General features: G+C 42.6%; 1 protein-coding gene across 3 annotated transcripts in view; it reads right to left on the bottom strand.

Moving 5' to 3' along the window:
- Window positions 1-21,916, bottom strand: part of NCKAP5 (NCK associated protein 5) — a 969,055-nt gene that overhangs the window by 518,472 nt on the left and 428,667 nt on the right. For all 3 annotated transcript variants that reach the window (XM_061608949.1, XM_061608950.1, XM_061608951.1), the window contains exon 9: window positions 8,280-8,413. In XM_061608949.1, coding sequence (XP_061464933.1) covers window positions 8,280-8,413 — 134 coding nt within the window. The remainder of the gene's footprint in view (window positions 1-8,279; window positions 8,414-21,916) is intronic.

Genomic DNA, 21,916 nt, shown 5'->3' with positions numbered 1-21,916 from the left:
TTTTTCATCAATATTATTCAACATTGTACAAATGCCAGGAAATTCCATCTGAAAAAATAGAAGAGTATATATCTAAACAGAATTTGCCTAAAATTACAGACTTTCAGAGACAAGCTATTAATGGCCCTATTACGTTAAGAGAGATATCTGAAGCTATAAACAAAATTAAATTAGGAAAGGCACCAGGACCAGATGGGTTATCTGCAATGTATTATAAATGTTTGGAGGAAGAACTCTTACTACCTTTACAGTCTACAATGAATCTTATTCTGCAAGAGGGAAAGATACCGGATAGTTGGAAAAATGCTAATATAACATTAACACCTAAAGAGGAGCAAGATTTAACTAAAACAAAAAATTATCGACCAATATCTCTATTGAATCATGACTATAAAATTTTTACAATGATCTTGGCAGAAAGATTGAAAATAATATTGCAACAATTTATTCAGGAAGATCAATCAGGGTTTTTACCTAAAAGACAATTACGTGACAACGTCAGGAATGTCTTGAATGTCTTGGAATATTTAGAACAACGAAATGATAAACAAGCAGCTTTGATTTTTTTAGATGCTGAAAAAGCATTTGATAATTTGAATTGGAAATTTATGTTTCAGGTTTTGGAGCAAATGGATTTTGGAGACAATTTTATAAAATGGATTAGATCGATTTATACATCTCAGAAGGCTCAGATAATTGTTAACGGAGATTTAACGGATTCATGTGAAATACAAAAGGGTACAAGACAGGGATGTCCTTTATCTCCTCTTTCATTTATTCTGGTCTTAGAAGTGCTGCTTAGAGATATAAGGCAAGATAAAAGAATTTCGGGATTAAAGATAAAAAAAGAAGAATATAAATTGAGAGCATTTGCTGATGATTTGATAATTGTACTAGAAAATCCTTTGGAAGGAATTAATGTATTGATGGACAAATTAAAAGAATTTGGACCGTTAGCAGGATTTAAGATCAACAATCAAAAAACAAAGATGTTGGTGAAAAATTTAACTTTAAGGGAACAGAAAGAGTTAATGGACAAGACAGATTTTACAATAGAGAAAAAGTTGAAATATTTAGGTATCATTATGACAAATAAAAACTCAAAGTTGTTTCATAATAATTATGAAAAATTATGGACAGAGATTAAGAAAGACTTGCTAAGATGGGATAAACTACAACTGTCATTAATGGGTAGAATATCTGTGATAAAAATGAATGTATTACCGAGAATGATGTTTTGTTTCAAACAATACCTGTAATATCCTCTGATTTACCTTTTAAACAATGGCAAAAAGATATCTCTAAATTTGTATGGCAAGGAAAAAAACCAAGAGTCAAATTTAAATTACTACAAGATGCCAAAGAAAGAGGAGGACTGGGATTACCAAATCTGAGACTTTATTTTGCTGCCTGCTGTCTAGTCTGGATAAAGGAATGGATCTTATTGAGGAATAAAAGACTATTGGATTTGGAGGGCCATAATTTGAAGTGGGGATGGCATGGATATCTATGGTATGACAAAGTAAAAGTAAATGTAGACTTTAACAATCATTTTATAAGACGTCCTCTGTTGAAAATATGGAATAGATATAAACCAAGGTTTTATTCGAAAATACCATTATGTGTCTCAAGTCAAGAAGCGTTTTATAGAAGAGAAATGGCTGGAAAAGAGAAATGGTTAACTTATCAAGAACTATTAGAAAATGTACATGGAGAATATACAATGAAAGAGAGAGAACAACTGACAAAGGAAGGATATAGTTTTCAATGGTTTGCCTATTTACAATTGTTAGAAAGATATAAAATGGACAAGAAAATGTATGGGTTTGAAATAAGTAAATCTGATTTTGAAATAGGACTGTGTACAAATGATGAAAATATAATTGCGAAAATGTATAAACTCTTATTGAAAATGGATATGGAGGAAGAACAAGTAAAAGAGTGTATGGTAAAGTGGGCAAAAAATTTTGGTTATAATATACAAATGGATCAATGGGAAAATATGTGGAAAAAAGTTTGAAATTTACACTATGCTATAATCTTAAAGAAAATTTTTATAAAATGATGTACCGTTGGTACATGACTCCAGAAAAGTTGTCAAAAATGTATAGTAATGTTTCTAATGTTTGTTGGAAATGTAAACAACAAGAAGGATCATTTTATCATATGTGGTGGTTATGTAAAAAGGCAAAATCATTTTGGGCACAGATAGGTAGGAAGATGCAAAAAATTCTAAAGATAAATATTCAGTCAAAACCAGAATTTTTTTTATTGGGTTTTATGGATAAACAAATAGAAAAGAAATATGGAAGAATAATATTATATATGATTACGGCAGCAAGATTATTATATGCACAAAAGTGGAAAATGGAATCAACACCAACAATGGAAGAATGGCTATTGAAATTAATGGACTTAGTAGAAATGGATAAATTGACATGTTTACTTAGAGAAAAATCGACAGATACATTTCTTAAGGAATGGAAGCCTCTCTTAGACTTTTTGTTGAAAGATCAAAATAAAATGATGATACTGGGATTTGACGATTAATTAAGACAGCCTATGGAGAAAAGGGATTCTGTATGTATATATTAAGGGACAGGTTTGATGTATATTATATACTTATAGCTGATCTGTGACAAATCGGAAGTCAACTATTTTATTTTCATTTTTTGTTGTTGTATTGTTATGTTTTTTTGACTTTGTTTTGTTTGTTTTTGGAAAAATTTGAATAAAAATTATAAAAAAATAAATAAATAAAACTTCAAGGCTCTCAGGCTCCCCGTTGCTAGGCGACCCTATCTCTGGCATGTCCTCTGTTTCGGCTTCGCTCCACAGAGGGTAAGTTCCTCCCTCCTCCCTCTGCCAGCCATTTGAATCCTCTTCTGACAACCCCCCAGGAGCCCAGCTCATCCTCCCGACACCATCCCCCTTCTCAAGCTGTGCCCCCCTCCCCCTGTCTGGCTTGGGGCGGTGAGGAAAATGTTGATGGAAAAGTTTTACTAACTCTGGAGCATGCACATCATCTGCATTTTCCCATGATCTGTCAGCCACTCCATAGCCCTTCCAGTGAATCAAATACTGCAGCTTGTGGCGTCTGATCCTGGAATCCAAGATTTCCTCAACTTCAAACTCAAGCTGCTCATTTATCAGGAGTGGGGACCCAGGAGGCTCCTCCGGCCGCAGCTCACTGGGAGGGGCAGCTTTCGTCAAGAGGGATCGATGAAACACAGGATGTATTTTAAACGTGTCAGGTAGCTTCAGCCGGTACGCCACGGGATTAATTTGAGTTTCTATTTCAAAAGGACCCACCCTTTTGTCTTGTAATTTTCTACATTTGCCCGGCATCTGGAGGAAACGGGTGGACAGCCATACCTGGTCTCCTGGTTGAAGGGGGGGCCCCTCCTTCCTGTGCAGGTCAGCAACTCGCTTGTACTCTGTTTTGGCTTCGTTTAACTGCTGTTTCAGTGTTTGTTGCGCCGCTTGCAATTCTTTTAGGAAGTCCTCAGCTGCCGGTACCAGCATTCCTTCTGAGCTGCTTGGAAAGACTTTAGGATAGAATCCATAATTCACGAAGAATGGGGTTTGTTGAGTGCTGGAGTGTAGAGAATTGTTGTAGGCGAACTCTGCAAAATGCAAATATGATACCCAGTCAGTCTGTTGATAGGACAAATAACTTCGTAAATATCTTTCCAAAACGGCGTTCAAGCGTTCCGTTTGCCCATCTGTCTGGGGGTGATGGGCGGAGGAGAGTTTTAATTCCGTCTGCAACTGTTTCCACATTGCTCTCCAAAATTTGGCTGTGAACTGAGTTCCTCGGTCTGAGACTACACTGTTTGGCAACCCATGCAGTCGGTAGACTTCTTTGATGAATAACTTGGCCGTTTCTTTAGCCTCTAAGGCCCCTGCACAAGGGAGGAAATGCGCCATTTTGGTGAGTAGATCTACCACGACTAAAACGGCTGTCATTCCTTGGGATTTGGGTAGATCAGTTATAAAATCCATGGAGAGATCCTTCCAGGGTTCATGTGGGAAGGTAGCGGTTGTAACAGTCCTGCTGGTTTTCCTGTTTGTGTTTTTGTCCACAGACAGACAGAACAGGACTTTACATAGCTTTCAATATCCCGACACATTTTAGGCCACCAGAAGTCCTTGGCCACGTTCTGAATGGTCTTGTAAATCCCAAAGTGTCCCGCTGTGATGGAATCATGGCACTGGCGTAGGATTCTGAGCCTTAATTCTCCTTCTGGCACATATCTGGCTGTTTTGAACCATAATAGTCCATTCCTCCAGTGAAAGGTTACTTCTGAGTATTGACTTTGTCCCGTCTCCTGCCCATGTTTTAGTACGTCTGCATCTTCTTGTTGTGCCTTTTTGAGTTCCTCTTCCCACGAAGACTGGCATGATCCCAACATTAATTTCTCTGGCGGGATCACGTACTGAGGCTGGTCCTCGGGTTCACTTTCTTTGTATTGTGGCTGTCTGGATAAGGCATCAGCTCTCTGGTTTTTGGCTTGGGCTTGGTAAGTGATCTTGAAGTTAAACCTGGTGAAGAACTGGGACCATCTTATTTGTCTCTGGTTCAGCTTTCTGGCAGTTTGGAGGCTTTCCAGGTTCTTGTGGTCGGAGCACACTTCGATCTGATGAGGGGCCCCCTCTAGGTATTGTCTCCAGTTTTCAAAAGAATCCTTGATGGCTAGCAGCTCCTTCTCCCAAACTGTGTAATTTTTCTCTGCAGGCTTTAACTTCCGAGAGAAGTACGCACAGGGGTGCAGCTCCTTTCCTTCTTGGTCTAATTGCACAAGGGCCCCCCCGATAGCAAAATCTGAAGCATCTGCTTCCACGATGAAAGGGCGGGTCGGGTCAGCAAAGTGCAGAATGGGCTCGGAAGCGAACCTTCTCTTCAGCTCCTCAAAGGCCTGGGTGGCATTCTCTGTCCATTGAAACGTCTTCTTTCCCCTTAAACAGTCAGTCAGAGGAGCTGTCAATTTGGAAAACCCTGGAATGAACTTTCTGTAATAATTGGCAAACCCCCAAAAAAGTTGTACATCCTTTTTGGTGACAGGTTGGCCCCAGTCCAATATACAGCTTACTTTCCCTGGGTCCATCTCCACGCCTTCCGCTGAGATTCGATATCCAAGGAAGTCTAGAGACTTGAGGTCAAATCCACATTTCTCTAATTTAGCATACAGGTGATTTTCTCTCAGTCTCTGCAACACCGTCTTCACATGCTGGTCGTGGTCTTCCTGGTTCTTTGAGAACACCAGGATATCATCTAAGTAACAGATTACATATGTGTCCAACAAGTCTCTAAACACGTCGTTCATGAATTTTTGAAAAATTCCTGGCCTTCCACAAAGTCCGAACGGCATGACCAGGTATTCATACTGTCCGTAAGCAGTCAAGAACCCTGTTTTCCATTCATCTCCCTGCTTCATCCTGATCAGATTGTACGCTCCTCTCAAATCCAACTTCGTGAAGATTTTTGCAGAGCGCAGTCGGTCCAACAACTCTGAGATCAGGGGCAGCGGGTAGCTGTTGGGGATGGTGATCTGGTTCAATGCGCGATAGTCGTTACAGGGTCTGAGTTCCCCCCCTTCTTCTTCACAAACAATAGTGGCGCTCCAGCAGGGGATTGTGAGGGTCGTATGAATCCTCGTCTCAGGTTTTTATCCAGGAATTCCTTCAGGGCCTCCCTCTCAATCTCTGTGAGAGAGTAGATTCTCCCCGATGGGATGCTGGCTCCTGGCACGAGATCAATCGCACAGTCGTAAGGGCGGTGGGGGGGTAGAGTCTCTGCCTCTTTTTCATCAAATACATCTTTGAATTCTTCATACTTCGGCGGCAGGGTCACTTGCTCGATCTCTTGCACTGCCCCCGCTAAGGTGTTCTTGATTCCTTCAGGTTGACAGTTCTCCTGGCAATACTGTGAGGTGAACCACACCACCGCCTCCTTCCAACTTATTGTGGGTTCATGCTTTGCTAGCCAGGGCATTCCCAGAATCACCTCGAAGTTCGAGAGATCTGACATGTATAGCGAAATGAACTCTTCATGCCCAGGGATTTGAAGTTTCACTTCCTCCGTGGCTTGTATCACCCCTCCTGACTTCAGGGGTCTCCCATCGATAGTCTCCACAGCTAGGGGAGCGTTCAGTTTCCACCGGGAAATTCCATGACGCTTGACTAACTTTAATAAAATAAATTTTCAATAAAATTTGTGGAGGCGCCACTGTCAATTAAGGCAGTGGAATTAAACACCACTCCTCTGGAAGTTGTAATCCGAATAGGCAAGACCAACACCCCCTTTGAGGGAGGTTGGATCGTTGGGGGGCCTTTATACAACGCTGCCCCCAGTCCACCGGCCTGCACGTGGACTGGGTGTTCTAGTTTCCCGACGGCTCAGCTTTCCCCCCTTTTAGTCCACAGTCTCTGGCCACGTGGGCCGGCTTTGAACAATAAAAGCATAAATGTTCTCGGCGGCGTCTTTCCTTTTCTTCTTCCGACAGTCTTGGCCTAGCCCCTCCCTGTCCCTCAGCTGCATTACCTGCCATTCCTGCAGAGGGAAGGGTCTTGCTGCGAGATGCCGAGGCTGAATATCTCGGGACCTCCTGCTTCCTTTCCAGGCGCCTTCCTTCCATCCGGTGATCTATCTGTAGGCATAGCCAGATGAGCCCTGATAGGTCAGCGGGGGGGGGAGGTCCTGGCCAGCTCATCCAGGATTTCAGCATTTAATCCACTCCGGTACATAAACATCAGGGCGGCGTCATTGTAACCAGTTTCCTGGGACAGAATTTTAAAAGCGTTAGTGTACTCGGAAACAGTCCCTTTAGCTTGCTTCAGAGCGCCTAGTTGCCGCGCTACTGTTTCAGCTCTTTGCGGGTCTTGGAACATCTCGGTCATCTCCTGTATAAATCCTCTGTACCTTCTTAAGACAGTATCTTTTCTCATGAGATACGGAGTCACCCATTTTGCAGCTTCTCCCTCCAGGAGGCTAATCATGAAGGCCACTTTAGCCCCATCGTCTGGAAACTCCATGTGCCTGACATCCAGATATAACTCACATTGAGCCACGAAAGTTGCCAACTGATCACTTTGTACCACGTATTTTGGGGGCAGTCCAATGGGAACGTTTACTGCAGCAGCTGGAGGGGCTGTTTGCATCTGGTCTATCGTGGCCTTCAAGGTTTGATTATCCGTCTTCAGCGCCTTGACTGCTGCTAGCAGGGCTTGGACATCCGTCTGCAATTCAGCTACCTTAGTCCTCAAGAGTTTCACTTCTTCCGTCTCAGAAGTGGGGTTCATCCCCCCCGCTGCTCCCTTTGACATCTTGTCCCAGTCAAGTGAAGAGAGCGTTGAGGGTGATTTAGGTGGCTCTGTCAAGCTGTCAGGCCCAGGATGCGACTCAGGAACCAGACCAGAGGTTGTAGTTAATTCGTGTTTTATTAGAGTAATGTCCAACAAAGACTGCGCTTTCTCATGAACCAATACAGGGATACAGGTCCTGCGACATTGGGAGAAAGTTGACAGAGCAAGGGGCTGCTTCCCGCCTGTTCTTTAAGAAGGGGCTAAACGGGCGCGCAACCTTTCGCTCCTCCTTAACTCCCCCTCAGGTACTGCCCGCCTTCCCCCCTTCTCCCCTGTCTTTTCAACCGTCTGCGTGTGCGTGGTGAGGGGGGAGGCATCACCTCCTCCTCTTCTGAAGTGTCCGATTCCCCTATGGGTGATAAAGAAGGAGCTGAGAGTAAACTTGCTCTGAGCTGCGGAGAAGGGAGGGTCTGGGAATGTCTGGGGGGGATTCTAAAACTTCAAGGCTCTCAGGCTCCCCGTTGCTAGGCGACCCTATCTCTGGCATGTCCTCTGTTTCGGCTTCGCTCCACAGAGGGTAAGTTCCTCCCTCCTCCCTCTGCCAGCCATTTGAATCCTCTTCTGACAACCCCCCAGGAGCCCAGCTCATCCTCCCGACACATACTCACTTATTTCAGGAACAGGGTTCTGCCGTTCAGGGCTGCAGACTTACAGCCGGATTGCTTCTCATAGGCAACTTTGTTCAATGAACTTATTTTCAAGGAAATGAGCACAGGATTGAAGGTTGTAGCCAATGTTAGCCCTACTTAGAGTAGACCCATTGAAATTAATGGACATGACTCACTTAAGTTCATTCATTTCAATGGGTCTCCTCTGAGGATAGCTTAGTTGGTTACAACCTTCAAGTTTTATTATCATCATATGTACATGTTATCTTTATATATACACACACTGAACAAAAAGTAATAGAATACCTTGAAAACTGTTGTTGCAATCCTCGCATTTGAACCCTGTTGCGCTCAGATTCCAGTGTCACCTCTCGTAATTTCTTTTCACTTTCAAGTCTCAAATGTCGCTCTTCCTCCAACTCATGTATCAGCTTCTCACGCTTAAAAAAACCCCAAGAACAAAAGTTAGATCAAATAGCAAATGTCTATGAAGACGAAGATATTTTTTTAAAGATGTGGTTAAAAAAAAAGATTGCTAAATAGTTCTAAGAATTCACCCACAGTATCATGTCTATTGGAATATCTCCTCTCATTTTTTTAAAAAAAACCTTCTACTTATTTACACACTAAGAGATGATTATTTCAATACTGACATATGATAGAGATAAACAAAAGAAAAACAAAATACCAAATTTATTATTATCTATCATTTAAACAGTACTTTCACCATACAATGAAGGCTTTACAATCCAAGGTGGTGGTGGTTTTATAACACGCATGAACAACTGACAGTGGGTCAAGCTTGCTACTCTTGGTAGGAACACTCCACTTTCATATTTCAGGTACATAAAAGACAGTCTGGAGTGCCCCAAGGTAAATCCTCCCCTCACTGGCTAAATTTTCCCCTTTAAATAATCCCTTTTTTTTTTTTCAATAATTTTTATTCAGATTTTCATAAAACATACAAAACAAAATCATAAAACATTCAAAGACAAAAAACAAAATCAAAAATAGTTAAACAAAAAGAAAAAAAGAAAAAAAAAAACAAAAATAAAAAATAAAGAGTAAAATATTGACTTCCCATTTGTCAAAGATCAAATCAGTTATAAGTCTATAATATATAACAATCCTGTCTCTTAAGTCATATTATAAAATCACTTTCCTCCAGTAGTTATCTTACTTAATCATCAAATCTCATAAACATTACTTTATTCTTTCCACAAAAAGTCAAAGAGAGGTTTCAATTCTTTAAGAAATATATCTATCAATTTTTTTTTCCAGATAAGCATATCGATTAATCCATCTCATTACTAATTATGATAATCTTATTGTCATAACCATAGTCAAAATAAACATTTCAATTAATCCATCACATCAGAATCTGTTAGGTTCAATAATTTCAGTAGCCATTGTTCTATTATCTCTATTAGTTCCATTTTCCATCTTCCATCTTCAGTAGTCTTGTTAAGTCCAGTAATTTCAATATCCAATCTTCCATTATCAGTATTCCATAATAATCTTGCTGTCAAAGCCATAGTCATATAGTAAGAGTCTGATGGGAATTACCTCTATCCCAAATATTTTCTTGCCATCCATTCTGAATAGGTTGCTGAAATACTGCTGTAAAATCATATCTCTGTTCTTTTTTTCAAAATACACTGGGTCATCTCTTAAAAGTTTTTCCATTGTCACATGGCTGCAGTTAATTCCATAGATTTTCTCTATATTGGGCTCCATCACATCATTCCAGTCCAGAAGATTATCCATGCCATTGATAACTTTATCTCTAGAATCTTCATTCATTTCTTCAGAGATAACATTGAGTTCCAAACAATAGATTTTATTTCTAAAGTCCATAGACTCCAAATCTTGTTCCTGTTCCACGTTGGTTCCAATCTCCGGGATCTCCTCTCTCACAGGGACCCCTATTCCAGTCTCCAGGGTCTCCTCTCTCACAGGGACCCCTGTTCCAATCTCCGGGGTCTCCTCTCTCACAGGGACCCCTTCCAGGGTCACCTCTCTCACAGGGACCCTTATATCTTTAATCTCCTGCTTCATTTTACTCAATTCAATTTTCATTATCTCAATCTCATCCATTATTTTCTGAAACATAGTTATTTCCAGATTTTCAGCCACTTTCTTAATTGCCATTTTAAAAGAAAAATATAGGAAAACCACTTCTTATTTCAGCAACAATTGGGTTAATACTCCAAACTTGGTGACATCACAGTATAAACAGAGCAGACAGCCTTATCTCTCCAATAGTTAAGTAAACAAAATGCAGTTCCCAGGATCGAAACAATTAATGGCAATCGTCAAGAAACAGATTCGTCAAAATAAAATAGACCAAAAAGAGAGTAGTCTCAAAACAGTATAATATTTTTCAAAATAAAAATCTGGAATAGAAATCCCTCTTCTGTGTATATCTTTAGAATGCAAATCCAGGACAGCTTTTTGCAACAAAAACAGAGATAAGCTATTAATTAGTGCGTAGCAGAGAGAAGTTATGGCTCCCCAGTGAGATGTCAAAAACTGATCAATCTGGCAAATCTCTTTTAAACAGCAACAATTTAAGTCAAGTAAAAGAAAAATATAGAAAGAAGGGTGCTTGCCTGTTAGTGCGTTCTCTCTTAGAAGATAAGATGAACGTTCGCTTTAACAGATAGAGCTTGCTGTTGAAAATCCGTCCCACCTTCGTCGGCTGGACCTCGTCCCATAAATTAATGAGATCTGGTCGTCCCAACAAAAATAGGCTTTGAGGTTAATCTCTTCGTTTCTCCCTACCCGGGAGAAGTTTAATCAGTCAAAAAAAAAAGAAAAAACTGACTGATATATCTGAATAAGCTTCTTTTGAGGCAGGAGCCCGTCTCAAAAGCAGGCACAGGCTAAGTCACCCTTCCCGGAAGTCCCCCTTTAAATAATCCCATGGGAAATTGGATCACAGATCTCTTGCCATCAGGTCTAGTCTGCCCCCAACATTCTTCAGGGGGAGAACAGTCTGTTTTCAGAAACTCTTCTTATTTCAAAGAGTTCATATAGTGTGGGCAAGAGCATACATAAAATATCAGTTTTGTTCAGAACATATCCACTGGCTGCTTTATTATAAAAAACCTCAATGCAGTTAAAAGAACAAATTAAAACAATGGCATTATTGGCAAAAACAGTTAAAGGTATTTAAAAACATTCAAAATAAAACCAACGAGTTAAAAATAGATAAAAAACAAAATAGCTTCTACATGCTTGTCTAAACAAAAATGATTTTAGCAGGTGCCAAAAAGAATACAATGAAGGCACTGTTGGCCTATTATGCCTTCTGTGTTTCTCACAGAAAGAGATTCTGCAGTTAAGGGGTTAATGAAGTACTGGAACTGTCAAGGCCAGCAGATGGTTGGCAAGGGCAACCGCTCAGATAAGAGGCAGAACTCACGGACAGTTCAGTGTGGGGGATTGTGTATGGAAGGAGAACTGTGTCTAACAAATCTTAATGCTAGTAAAAGCTCTTAAGAATACTTTGCCTAGCCTGGATCATTTCTAACCGATCTGCATTGGCGCCTCTTTATGGATCACACACACACGCACTGCCAACAGAAGGGTTATGGGCCCAGGATCCGGTCCATAAACAGGGGTTCCGAAGCTGATCCAATCCGTAATTGAAGAGAAAAGAAGCAGTAAACGAAAAGCAAAGTAAAGGAGTGAGCAACATGGCGATAAACCTGTCAACCGGGATGCCGATGGAAAGATTGAGTGCCGTTAATTATGCCAGTTGGAAGTGGAGAATGAAAGCAGTTCTGGTCAAAGAGGATTTATATGACGTGGTGGAAAATCCCCCTCCGGCCGCTCCATCAGCAGTGTGGACGAAGAAAGACAAGAAAGTGAAAGCGTTTATTACTTTAGGGCTGTCTGATTCTCAACTGCTACACGTAAGGAATGAGCCGACTGCACATCAAATGTGGGAAACGTTAAGGGCTGCTCATGTGCAGCAAACAGCAGGGAGCCGGCTGTGTTTAGCGCGGAAATTATATCAGATGCGTTTTACAGAAGAAGTGACTATGAGTGAGCATCTTGCTGAGTTTCGTCATTTGTTTGCTGAGTTACAGGACCGTGGAGTAAACCACAGCGATCTACAAATGGTTTATATTGTGTTATCTTCATTTAATCAAAAATGGGACAATCTGGTTACTACAATGGAAACATTACCTGATGGGACATTAAATTTAGACTTTGTTGAACAAAAGTTGCAGCAGGAATGGAACAGAAGACAGGAGAGCAAAAGGACTGAGTCTAAAGAGGCTGAAACAGCACAACAGAATTACTCAAGAAACAGGCAAGAAATCAAAACGTGTTATTTTTGTGGTTCTCGTGGACATATACAAAGAAATTGTTTGAGCAAGAAAAGAAGAAACAGGGACTATGGATGGCAGAATCCAAGTGTAAACTTTGTTACTAAGGAGAGCAATAAAACACTTAACTCTATATGGCTCTTAGACAGCGGAGCGTCAAATTGCCTAATTACCGAAGAAAGTCTGTTTCACACTTCAAAGCCTGTTCAGGAGATTTGTTTAGCTGACGGATCAACGCGTGACGTAATTGCCAGGGGAACTTTAAGGTTGAGTAATCTTAAGACTATTATTACAGATGTATTATTAGTTCCAAATTTACAGTATAATGTGCTTTCAGTGACAAAATTGACTGCACTAGGTTATCAAGTGGTGTTTGAAAGAAAGAAATGTTTTGTGCAGAAAGGCAATGAAATATGCATGCAAGGGAGATTGCAGGATTCAATGTTTATAATACAAAGTGGGCATGCTGAACCGGAATGTGCTTGGTTAAGAGTAAATAATCAAATACACGAAAATTGCATACATGAGTGGCATAGAAAACTGGGACACGCCAACTTTGAAAAGATTAAAAACACACCAAAGCATAGTAGAGACTTAAAGCTGAAAAGTTGTGAGCATGTAGATGACTGTGATGCATGTTATAAAACAAAAATGACAGTGGCACCCATCAATAAGAGCACTGAAAGCACTACCACTAAACCATATCAGCTTATTCATGTTGATTTAGCAGGACCTCTGCAGTGTTCCAAAGGAGGAGCGAGATTCTTCATGGTGATAGTGGATGATTTTACTAGATTTAGTCACGTGTACTTATTGAAAAAGAAAAGTGAAGCTGAAGTCAAATTACGCAATTTCATACAGAGAATAGAAACACAACATGGGGTAACTATTAAAAACATTAGATCAGATCAGGGAGGAGAGTTTACAAGCCATGCTTTACAAGAATATCTGGAAAAGAAGGGAATAGTCCAAAGTCTCACTGCCCCCTTCTCCCCACTTTCTAACGGATTGGCAGAGAGAAAAAACAGATCTCTGCAAGATTCCATGAGAGCTATGCTAGCAGATGCAGAATTAAACAACACATATTGGGGTGAATGTATTCTTTATGCTGTGTACATACAGAACCGTCTAGTGCATAGAATGATAGGAATGTCTCCATACGAAAAGCTGACAGGGAAAAAGCCCAGACTGACACACATTGAACATTTTGGCGCAAAATGTTGGGTTCATGTTCCTAAACAGAAAAGACGTGGGAAAATAGCCCCAAGATCTCAGGAAGGCCGTGTTTGGGGGTTTCAGAATGCATACTATAGAATCTGGGTTCCTGAGTTGCAACAAGTAGTGCTCAGTCGCAGTATCAAAGTAATTGATCATACATGGAAACAAAGTCAAACAGTTGATCTGGAAGACACAAACAGAGTGCAGCAGATGTACCACAAATACCATTAAGAGATGCTTTAACAGATTTAATTAGAGGTGGCAAGCGCAACATTAAGAGAATTAGAAGTGAGGACATGGTAATGCAGGATACAGAAGTGCCAGGAACAAGTGCTAGCACAAGTGCAGGAGCAATAAAAGATGAGAGCGAAGAAATGGAAACAGATAGTGTGAGACGTTCAGAAAGAGCAAACAAAGGAAAACCACCACATAGGTTTACATTTAGTGTAACACAACACAAGGAAAATGAGACAGATGAATATCCTACAGAATGGAAAAAAGAAGGGCCTATAGATACTGAAACAATGGATTTAATGTGGAAATGCTGTATGGAAGAATGAAATGTAAACTAATTCTGAGAAAAATGTTGTCAAATAAAATCCAACAGAAATGTATATTGTATGAATAAAGGAGAACAAGGAAAAAGAGACTGTATCAAAGTGATGGAAAATAAAATGAAATGTAAAATTGTTTACTGAAATGAATTGATATTGTATTATATTGTAAATGTAAAATAAGATAAAGTTCTGTGCTTTCTGTGAGCAACAGGTGGGGGCTGTTGGCCTATTATGCCTTCTGTGTTTCTCACAGAAAGAGATTCTGCAGTTAAGGGGTTAATGAAGTACTGGAACTGTCAAGGCCAGCAGATGGTTGGCAAGGGCAACCGCTCAGATAAGAGGCAGAACTCACGGACAGTTCAGTGTGGGGGATTGTGTATGGAAGGAGAACTGTGTCTAACAAATCTTAATGCTAGTAAAAGCTCTTAAGAATACTTTGCCTAGCCTGGATCATTTCTAACCGATCTGCATTGGCACCTCTTTATGGATCACACACACACGCACTGCCAACAGGCACCTGGCTAATATAAATAGGCAAGGAGTTCCAAAGCATAGGTGCTACCACACTAAAGGATCAATTTCTTACAAGAGCAGAACAAGTACTATGTGGCACCCATAACATAGAAAGCACACCTTGAATTTGGCCTGGTAGTAAATCGATAACCAGTGAAGATTTCAGAGAAGAGGTATTATGTCCTGACAGGATCTCACTCATGTCAGCAATTGTGCTGCAGCATTTGCACTAACTACAGCCCCCAGATCAGGTTGTGCTGCATGGGGATATATGTAACCTTGGCTGACTAGCTGCCAGTTTTTTTTTCATTTTGGGTTTTGCTTAGGAACCCTGACTGGTTGTGGGATGCTGAGTTTTCTGCCTTACTCATAGGAATCTTGTTCTGGTTGGTATGGTATTGCATTTTAAGACATCATCACTGTCTTTAGTTTTGCATTTCATTTCATTTACCACTGATCTCACTCTCTTACACCCATAGAAGCAACAACAGTGGTTCCATGCACTCAGATCAATTTCCTTAAACCCACTGATGATGCACCTTGTTGGTTGCATGACGGCTTGTTTCTTGCCCAATATTGGTAAAAGAATTCACATACTGAGAAGTGTGGCTTCAATTGCTGTTGACATCAAGGTAGATCAAACTATGCATGTTTTCTCTCTGTCAATTATTACTAACTAGAATTGGGTTGGCTGTCAAAGTGAGTTTATAGCAGCCCACATGGTAGACAGGAAAAGGTACAGAATCTTCTTAACTCTTACTCATTTCTCAAATCTCTCTCTGAAGTGAAGGGTCAAGTCTGTAAAGGAGTTTGGAACAGCCACATTAAAAGGCAGGGACAGGGCATTCCAGGCAGGGGGTTGCCAACCCTGCTTGCATATGGATATCTTTGCAGTGGATCTCTAGTCTAGCCTCACCAACAGCACAATCCTAACAATATCTACTCAGAAGTAAGCCCTATTGAGTTCTATGGGGCTTACTAAGTGTGTTTAGAATTGTAGCCCTCAGGGGCATCCATGTTTACTTCTGTGTGCTCCCATCTAACATCTCTAGAACACTAGGCTCCCTTATTCCTACAATGGCCTTATGGTGAGTGGCCTGGCCTGAGGGCACTTAAACACTTCTTGCCAGAAGCAAGTAGGCTACATTGAATGTTCCCTACCCAGGCTCCCTCAGCAAGTGAGAAGGAATGATCCCGGCACTTCAGCTGGACCTGGGAATACCCTCTTTTAGATTTCTATCTTAATTTCCAGTCAGAGAAATATTTTGTTTGAATAGTATGCTCCAAGAAACTGTGGTTGATGCTGTGTCCCACATAACGGGATAGACCATGTAAAATACATTATGCATGGTGGCTTAAAATACTAGTCCTACTCAGAGTAGAGCCACCGAACTTAATAGGCATGAATAAAACCAGTGTGGTATAGTGGTTAGTGTTGGACTGGGACCTGGGAGATCACGGTTCAAATCACCACTTGGCCATGAAGCTCACTGGGTGGCCTTGGGCCAGTCACTGTCTCTCACTCTAAGCAACCTCACAGGGTTGTTATGAGGATAAAATCAGGAGGGGGAGAACCATGTTTGTGTGCCATCTTGAGCTCCTTGGAGGAAAGGTGGGATGTAAAAGTAATAAATAAATAAGATTCATTAATTTAAATGGGTCTATTCTGAGTAGGACTTAGTTGAATACAACCCATATACAGACACACGGAGAAGCTAGAAAGCTAGATGTCGTGTCCAGGTTGGGACTCAGGAACCAGACCAGTTGGTGAAAGCAATTCAGTTTTTATTAAAGTAATATCCAGACAAAGACTACGTCTTCTCATGAGGTTTCACTACAAAACATAACCTGCGACTTGGAAGAGAGTTGACAGAACAAGGAATCACTATGCCCCCTGTCCCTTAAGAAGGGGGCAATCGAGCACAAATTCTCTCACTCCGCCTCAAAGTGCTCTCATCCACACCCCTCCTCTCCCCCTTCTTTTGCTGCCTCTTTTGCTGTCTCCTTGTACGTGGTGAAAGGGCAGCCACTGCCCCCTCCCCTTCCGAGGACTCTGATTCAGGTATGGGGGAAAGCGGGGGAGCAAGGCCTAAACCATCTGGCTGCTTCTCCTTGCTTTTCCCTGGATCTGGAGGAGGTTGGATTCCCCCTTGCCCTCCCTCCTTCTCCAACTGCTCTAAGCTCGAAGGGGGAGGAGGCGTGGGAAGTTCACAGGAAGGATCTGTGTCTGTTGGACATTCAAGGTCTTTGCTGCCAGACAGTTCTATCTCTGAGATTCCCTCCCCCTCCTCTGCTTCTTCTTCACACAGCTCTTGCCAAATGTCCCCCTCCCTCTCCTCGTCTTCTGAAACATCAGGGCCCCAATCCTGCATCCTGACACCATCCCCTCTCCCATGCTGTGCTCCCCCCCAACTTGTCGGCTTAGGACGATGAGGGAACCGTTGATGAAAGTTTTTTACTAAGTCCGGAGCACGGACGTCGCTCTCATTCTCCCATGACCTGTTGGCTGGTCCATAACCTTTCCATTGAATCAAATACTGTAGTTTATTGCGCCTTCTCCTTGAATCCAGAATTTCTGCCACTTTGAACTCAGTTTGCTCATCCACTATCAACGGTGCCCCTGGAGGTCCCACCGGTCTTAACTCACTGGGAGGGGCTGCTTTCGTTAACAAGGAGCGATGGAACACAGGGTGTATTTTAAAAGTATCTGGCAACTTCAGACGGTAAGCCACTGGATTGATTTGCGCCTCTATTTCAAAGGGCCCCACTCTCTTATCCTGCAGCTTCCTGCATTTGCCCGGCATCTGGAGGAAGCGGGTAGACAACCATACCTGGTCTCCTATTTGAAGGGGGGGCACCCTCCCATCGATGTTGATCAGCAATTCGTTTATACTCCGTTTTGGCCTTGTCTAATTGTTGTTTCAGTATCTGCTGCACTGCATGAAGCTCCTGCAGAAATTCCCTTGCAGCTGGTACAGGCATACTTCCTGTACTGCTAGGGAAAGCTTTGGGGTGGAATCCATAATTAGCAAAGAAAGGTGTTTGTCCAGTACTGGTATGCAAGGAGTTATTATAAGCAAATTCTGCAAAATGCAAATACGAGACCCAATCAGTCTGTTGCTAAGACACATAACAACATAAACACCTTTCTAGAACGGCATTCAGTCTCTTCGTCTGCCCGTCTGTCTGGGGGTGATGAGCTGAAGAAAGTTTCAACTCCGTTTGCAGCTGTTTCCAAACAGCTCTCCAAAATTTTGCTGTAAACTGAGTTCCCCGATCCGAGACTAGGCTATTTGGCAATCCATGCAGTCGATAGATTTCCTTTATGAACAGTTTTGCTGTTTCTCTAGCTTCTAAGGCTCCTGAGCAAGGAAGGAAATGTGCCATCTTGGTCAATGAATCCACTATGACCAATATAGCCATCATTCCTTGTGACTTCGGTAAATCAGTTATAAAATCCATGGAAAGGTCCTTCCAAGCTTCAGTCGGCGTGGGTAGACGGTTCAGTAACCCTACCGGTTTTCCCGTGTCTGTTTTTGCTCGCATACAGACAGAGCAGGATTTTACATAGTTCTCAATGTCTCGGCGCATTTGGAGCCACCAAAAATCCTTAGTCACATTCTGAATGGTCTTAAGGATGCCAAAGTGCCCAGCCGTGATAGAGTCATGACACTGATGCAAAATTCTGAGTCTTAGGTCCCCCTTTGGCACATATCTGGCAGCTTTAAACCACAACAGTCCATCCTTCCAATGGAAACTTACTTCTGAATCCTGGTCCTGTTCCATTTCCTGGATATATTGTTGCATGCATGTATCCCCCTGCTGTGCTTCCTGAGCCCCTCTTCCCATGAAGGCTGGCATAATCCCAACATCAGCTTCTCTGGCGGGACAATGTACTGGGGGGAATTGCCAACTTCATCTCCTTTGTATTGCGGTTGTCTAGATAGAGCATCTGCTCTCTGATTTTTTGCATGGGCATAGTAAGTAATCCTGAAGTTAAACCTGGCAAAAAACTGAGACCATCGTATCTGTCTCTGGTTCAGTTTCCTAGCTGTTTGCAGACTTTCCAAGTTCTTATGATCAGAACGTACTTCTATCTGATGCTGAGCTCCCTCTAAATACTGTCTCCAATTCTCAAATGAGTCTTTGATGGCTAACAGCTCTTTTTCCCACACTGTATAATTTCTTTCGGCATCCTTTAATTTTCTGGAGAAATATGCACAGGGATACAATTCCTTCCCGTCCATGCCTAGTTGCAAAAGGGCCCCTCCTATAGCTAGGTCTGAACCTTCCGCTTCCACGACGAAAGGGCAGGTAGGGTCAGCAAAATGCAAAATAGGCTCAGATGCGAATTTCCTTTTCAGTTCCTCGAAAGCTCTTGCTGCATTCTCTGTCCATTGAAACTTTCCTTTTCCCCTTAGACAGTAAGTAAGGGGGGCTGTTAGTTTGGAAAAGCCGGGGATAAATTTTCTGTAGTAATTGGCAAATCCCAAAAAACGCTGTACGTCCTTCTTGGTGGTTGGCTGGCCCCAATCCAATACACAACTCACTTTTCCTGGATCCATCTCCACTCCTCCTGCCGAGATTCGGTATCCAAGGAAGTCCAAAGACGACAAGTCAAACCCACATTTCTCTAACTTGGCATACAAGTGGTTCTCTCTCAGTCTTTTCAACACAGTTTTCACGTGTTGATCATGTTCTTCCTGGTTCTTTGAAAACACCAGAATATCATCCAGATAACAAATCACATACTGATCCAAGAGGTCTCTAAACACTTCGTTCATAAACTTTTGAAACACGCCAGGGATCCCACATAGCCCAAAAGGCATCACCAAGTATTCAAATTGATCATAGGTGTTGAAACCTGTCTTCCATTCATCCCCCTCCTTCATTCGAATCAGATTGTACGCTCCCCTTAAGTCCAGTTTCGTGAAGATTTTCGCAGAACGCAGAACACCTCCTTTCTTCTTCACAAACAGCAAGGGGGCCCCTGTGGGGGATTATGAGGGACGGATAAAGCCTCGCTTCAGATTTTTTTCCAAAAACTCTCTCAGAGCCGCTCTCTCTAGCTCTGTAAGTGAGTAAATTCTTCCAGCTGGAATGCTTGCTCCTGGCACTAAATCAATAGCACAGTCATAAGGGCGATGGGGGGGCAACGCCTCTGCTTCCTTTTCATTAAACACATCCGCAAAATCCACATATTTCGAGGGAAGGGCCACTTCCATGACCCCCTGCACAGCTCCTGCTAGAGCCTTTGCGGTTATCTCTGGCTGACAGTTCTCGTGACAGTACTGAGAAGTGAACCATACAACCGCATCCTTCCAGGCTATCTTTGGTTCATGCTTTGCTAGCCAGGGCATTCCCAGAATCACATCAAAGTTCGAGAGATCTGACACATACAAGGAAATTAACTCTTCGTGCCCAGGAATTTCTAGTTTCAATTCCTCCGTGGCTCGCGTCACTCCGCCTGATTTCAAAGGTCTACCATCAATAGTTTCCACTGCCAAGGGGGTGTCCAGTTTCCATTGGGAGATTCAGTAACGTTTTGCCAACTTTGCATCAATGAAATTGGTAGAGGCTCCACTGTCAATCAGCGCTGTAGAGTTAAACATTACTCCTGTGGAAGTTGTAATCCGAATAGGCAACACCAGTACCCCTTTTGAGGGGGGCTGTGCTACCAGAGGCCCTTTGTACAGAGCAGCCCCCAGCCCTCCGGCCTGTACGAGAGCTGGGTACTTTAGTTTCCCAATGGCCCTGTTTTATCCCCTTTTAATCCGCATTCCCTAGCTACGTGGCCCGGCTTTGAACAGTAAAAACAGAGACGTTCCCGACGACGCCTTTCTTTTTCCTCTTCCGACAGCTTTGGACGAGCCCCTCCCTGTCCTTCTGCCGTGTTACCTGACATCCCTGGAGTGGAAGGAATTTTACTGCGAGATGCCGAAGCTGACTATCTGTGTACGTCCTGTTTCTTTTCCAGGCGTCTTCCTTCCAACCGGTGATCGATTTGCAGGCACAGCCTAATCAGCCCAGGCAGGTCAGTTGGGGGTGTAGTTCTGGCCAGATCATCCAAGATCTCGGCATTCATCCACTTTGGTACATAAACATCAAGGCTAAGTCATTATAACCAGTTTCCTGAGCCAGAATTTTAAAGGCATTAGTATACTCTGAAACAGTTCCTTTCCCTTGCTTCAAAGCGCTTAATTGCCTCGCCACAGTCTCCGCTCTTTGAGGATCCTGAAACATCTCGGTCATGGCTTGCATAAATCCTCGATATCTTCCTAGAATGGCATCCTTTCTTACCAGATAGGGAGTGATCCACTTGGCAGCTTCCCCTTCCAACAGACTGATCATGAAGGCCACTTTGGCCGCATCACTAGGAAATTCTGCATTCCTAATGTCCAGATACATTTCGCATTGAGCCACGAAGGTGGAGAGTTGGTCACTCTGTCCAGCATATTTAGGTGGTAATCCGATCGGGATCTTAACCACAGCGGCTGAAGGGGCTGTCCGCATTTGGGCTATCGTGGATTTCAAGGTTTGGTTGTCAGTTTTCAATGTCCTTACTGATGCCAACAAGGTTTGGACATCTGCCTGTAAATATGCAACATTAGTCCTCAGCTGTCGCACTTCCTCCGACTCAGAAGTGGGATTTGTCCCACCTGCTGCTCCCCGTTCCATCTTGTAGCGTTCAAGTGGTAGAAGCGTCGAGGGTGGGGTAGGTGGTTCTGTCAAACTGTCGTGTCCAGGTTGGGACTCAGGAACCAGACCAGTTGGTGAAAGCAATTCAGTTTTTATTAAAGTAATATCCAGACAAAGACTACGTCTTCTCATGAGGTTTCACTACAAAACATAACCTGCGACTTGGAAGAGAGTTGACAGAACAAGGAATCACTATGCCCCCTGTCCCTTAAGAAGGGGGCAATCGAGCACAAATTCTCTCACTCCGCCTCAAAGTGCTCTCATCCACACCCCTCCTCTCCCCCTTCTTTTGCTGCCTCTTTTGCTGTCTCCTTGTACGTGGTGAAGGGGCAGCCACTGCCCCCTCCCCTTCCGAGGACTCTGATTCAGGTATGGGGAAAGCGGGGGGGGCAAGGCCTAAACCATCTGGCTGCTTCTCCTTGCTTTTCCCTGGATCTGGAGGAGGTTGGATTCCCCCTTGCCCTCCCTCCTTCTCCAACTGCTCTAAGCTCAAAGGGGGAGGAGGCGTGGGAAGTTCACAGGAAGGATCTGTGTCTGTTGGACATTCAAGGTCTTTGCTGCCAGACAGTTCTATCTCTGAGATTCCCTCCCCCTCCTCTGCTTCTTCTTCACACGG

The sequence above is a fragment of the Rhineura floridana genome, chromosome 2, assembly GCF_030035675.1.
Source record: "Rhineura floridana isolate rRhiFlo1 chromosome 2, rRhiFlo1.hap2, whole genome shotgun sequence".
Lineage (NCBI taxonomy): Eukaryota > Metazoa > Chordata > Lepidosauria > Squamata > Rhineuridae > Rhineura > Rhineura floridana.
Note: the sequence above shows the minus strand (reverse complement) of the source record. Positions and strands in the feature narration are given on the sequence as shown.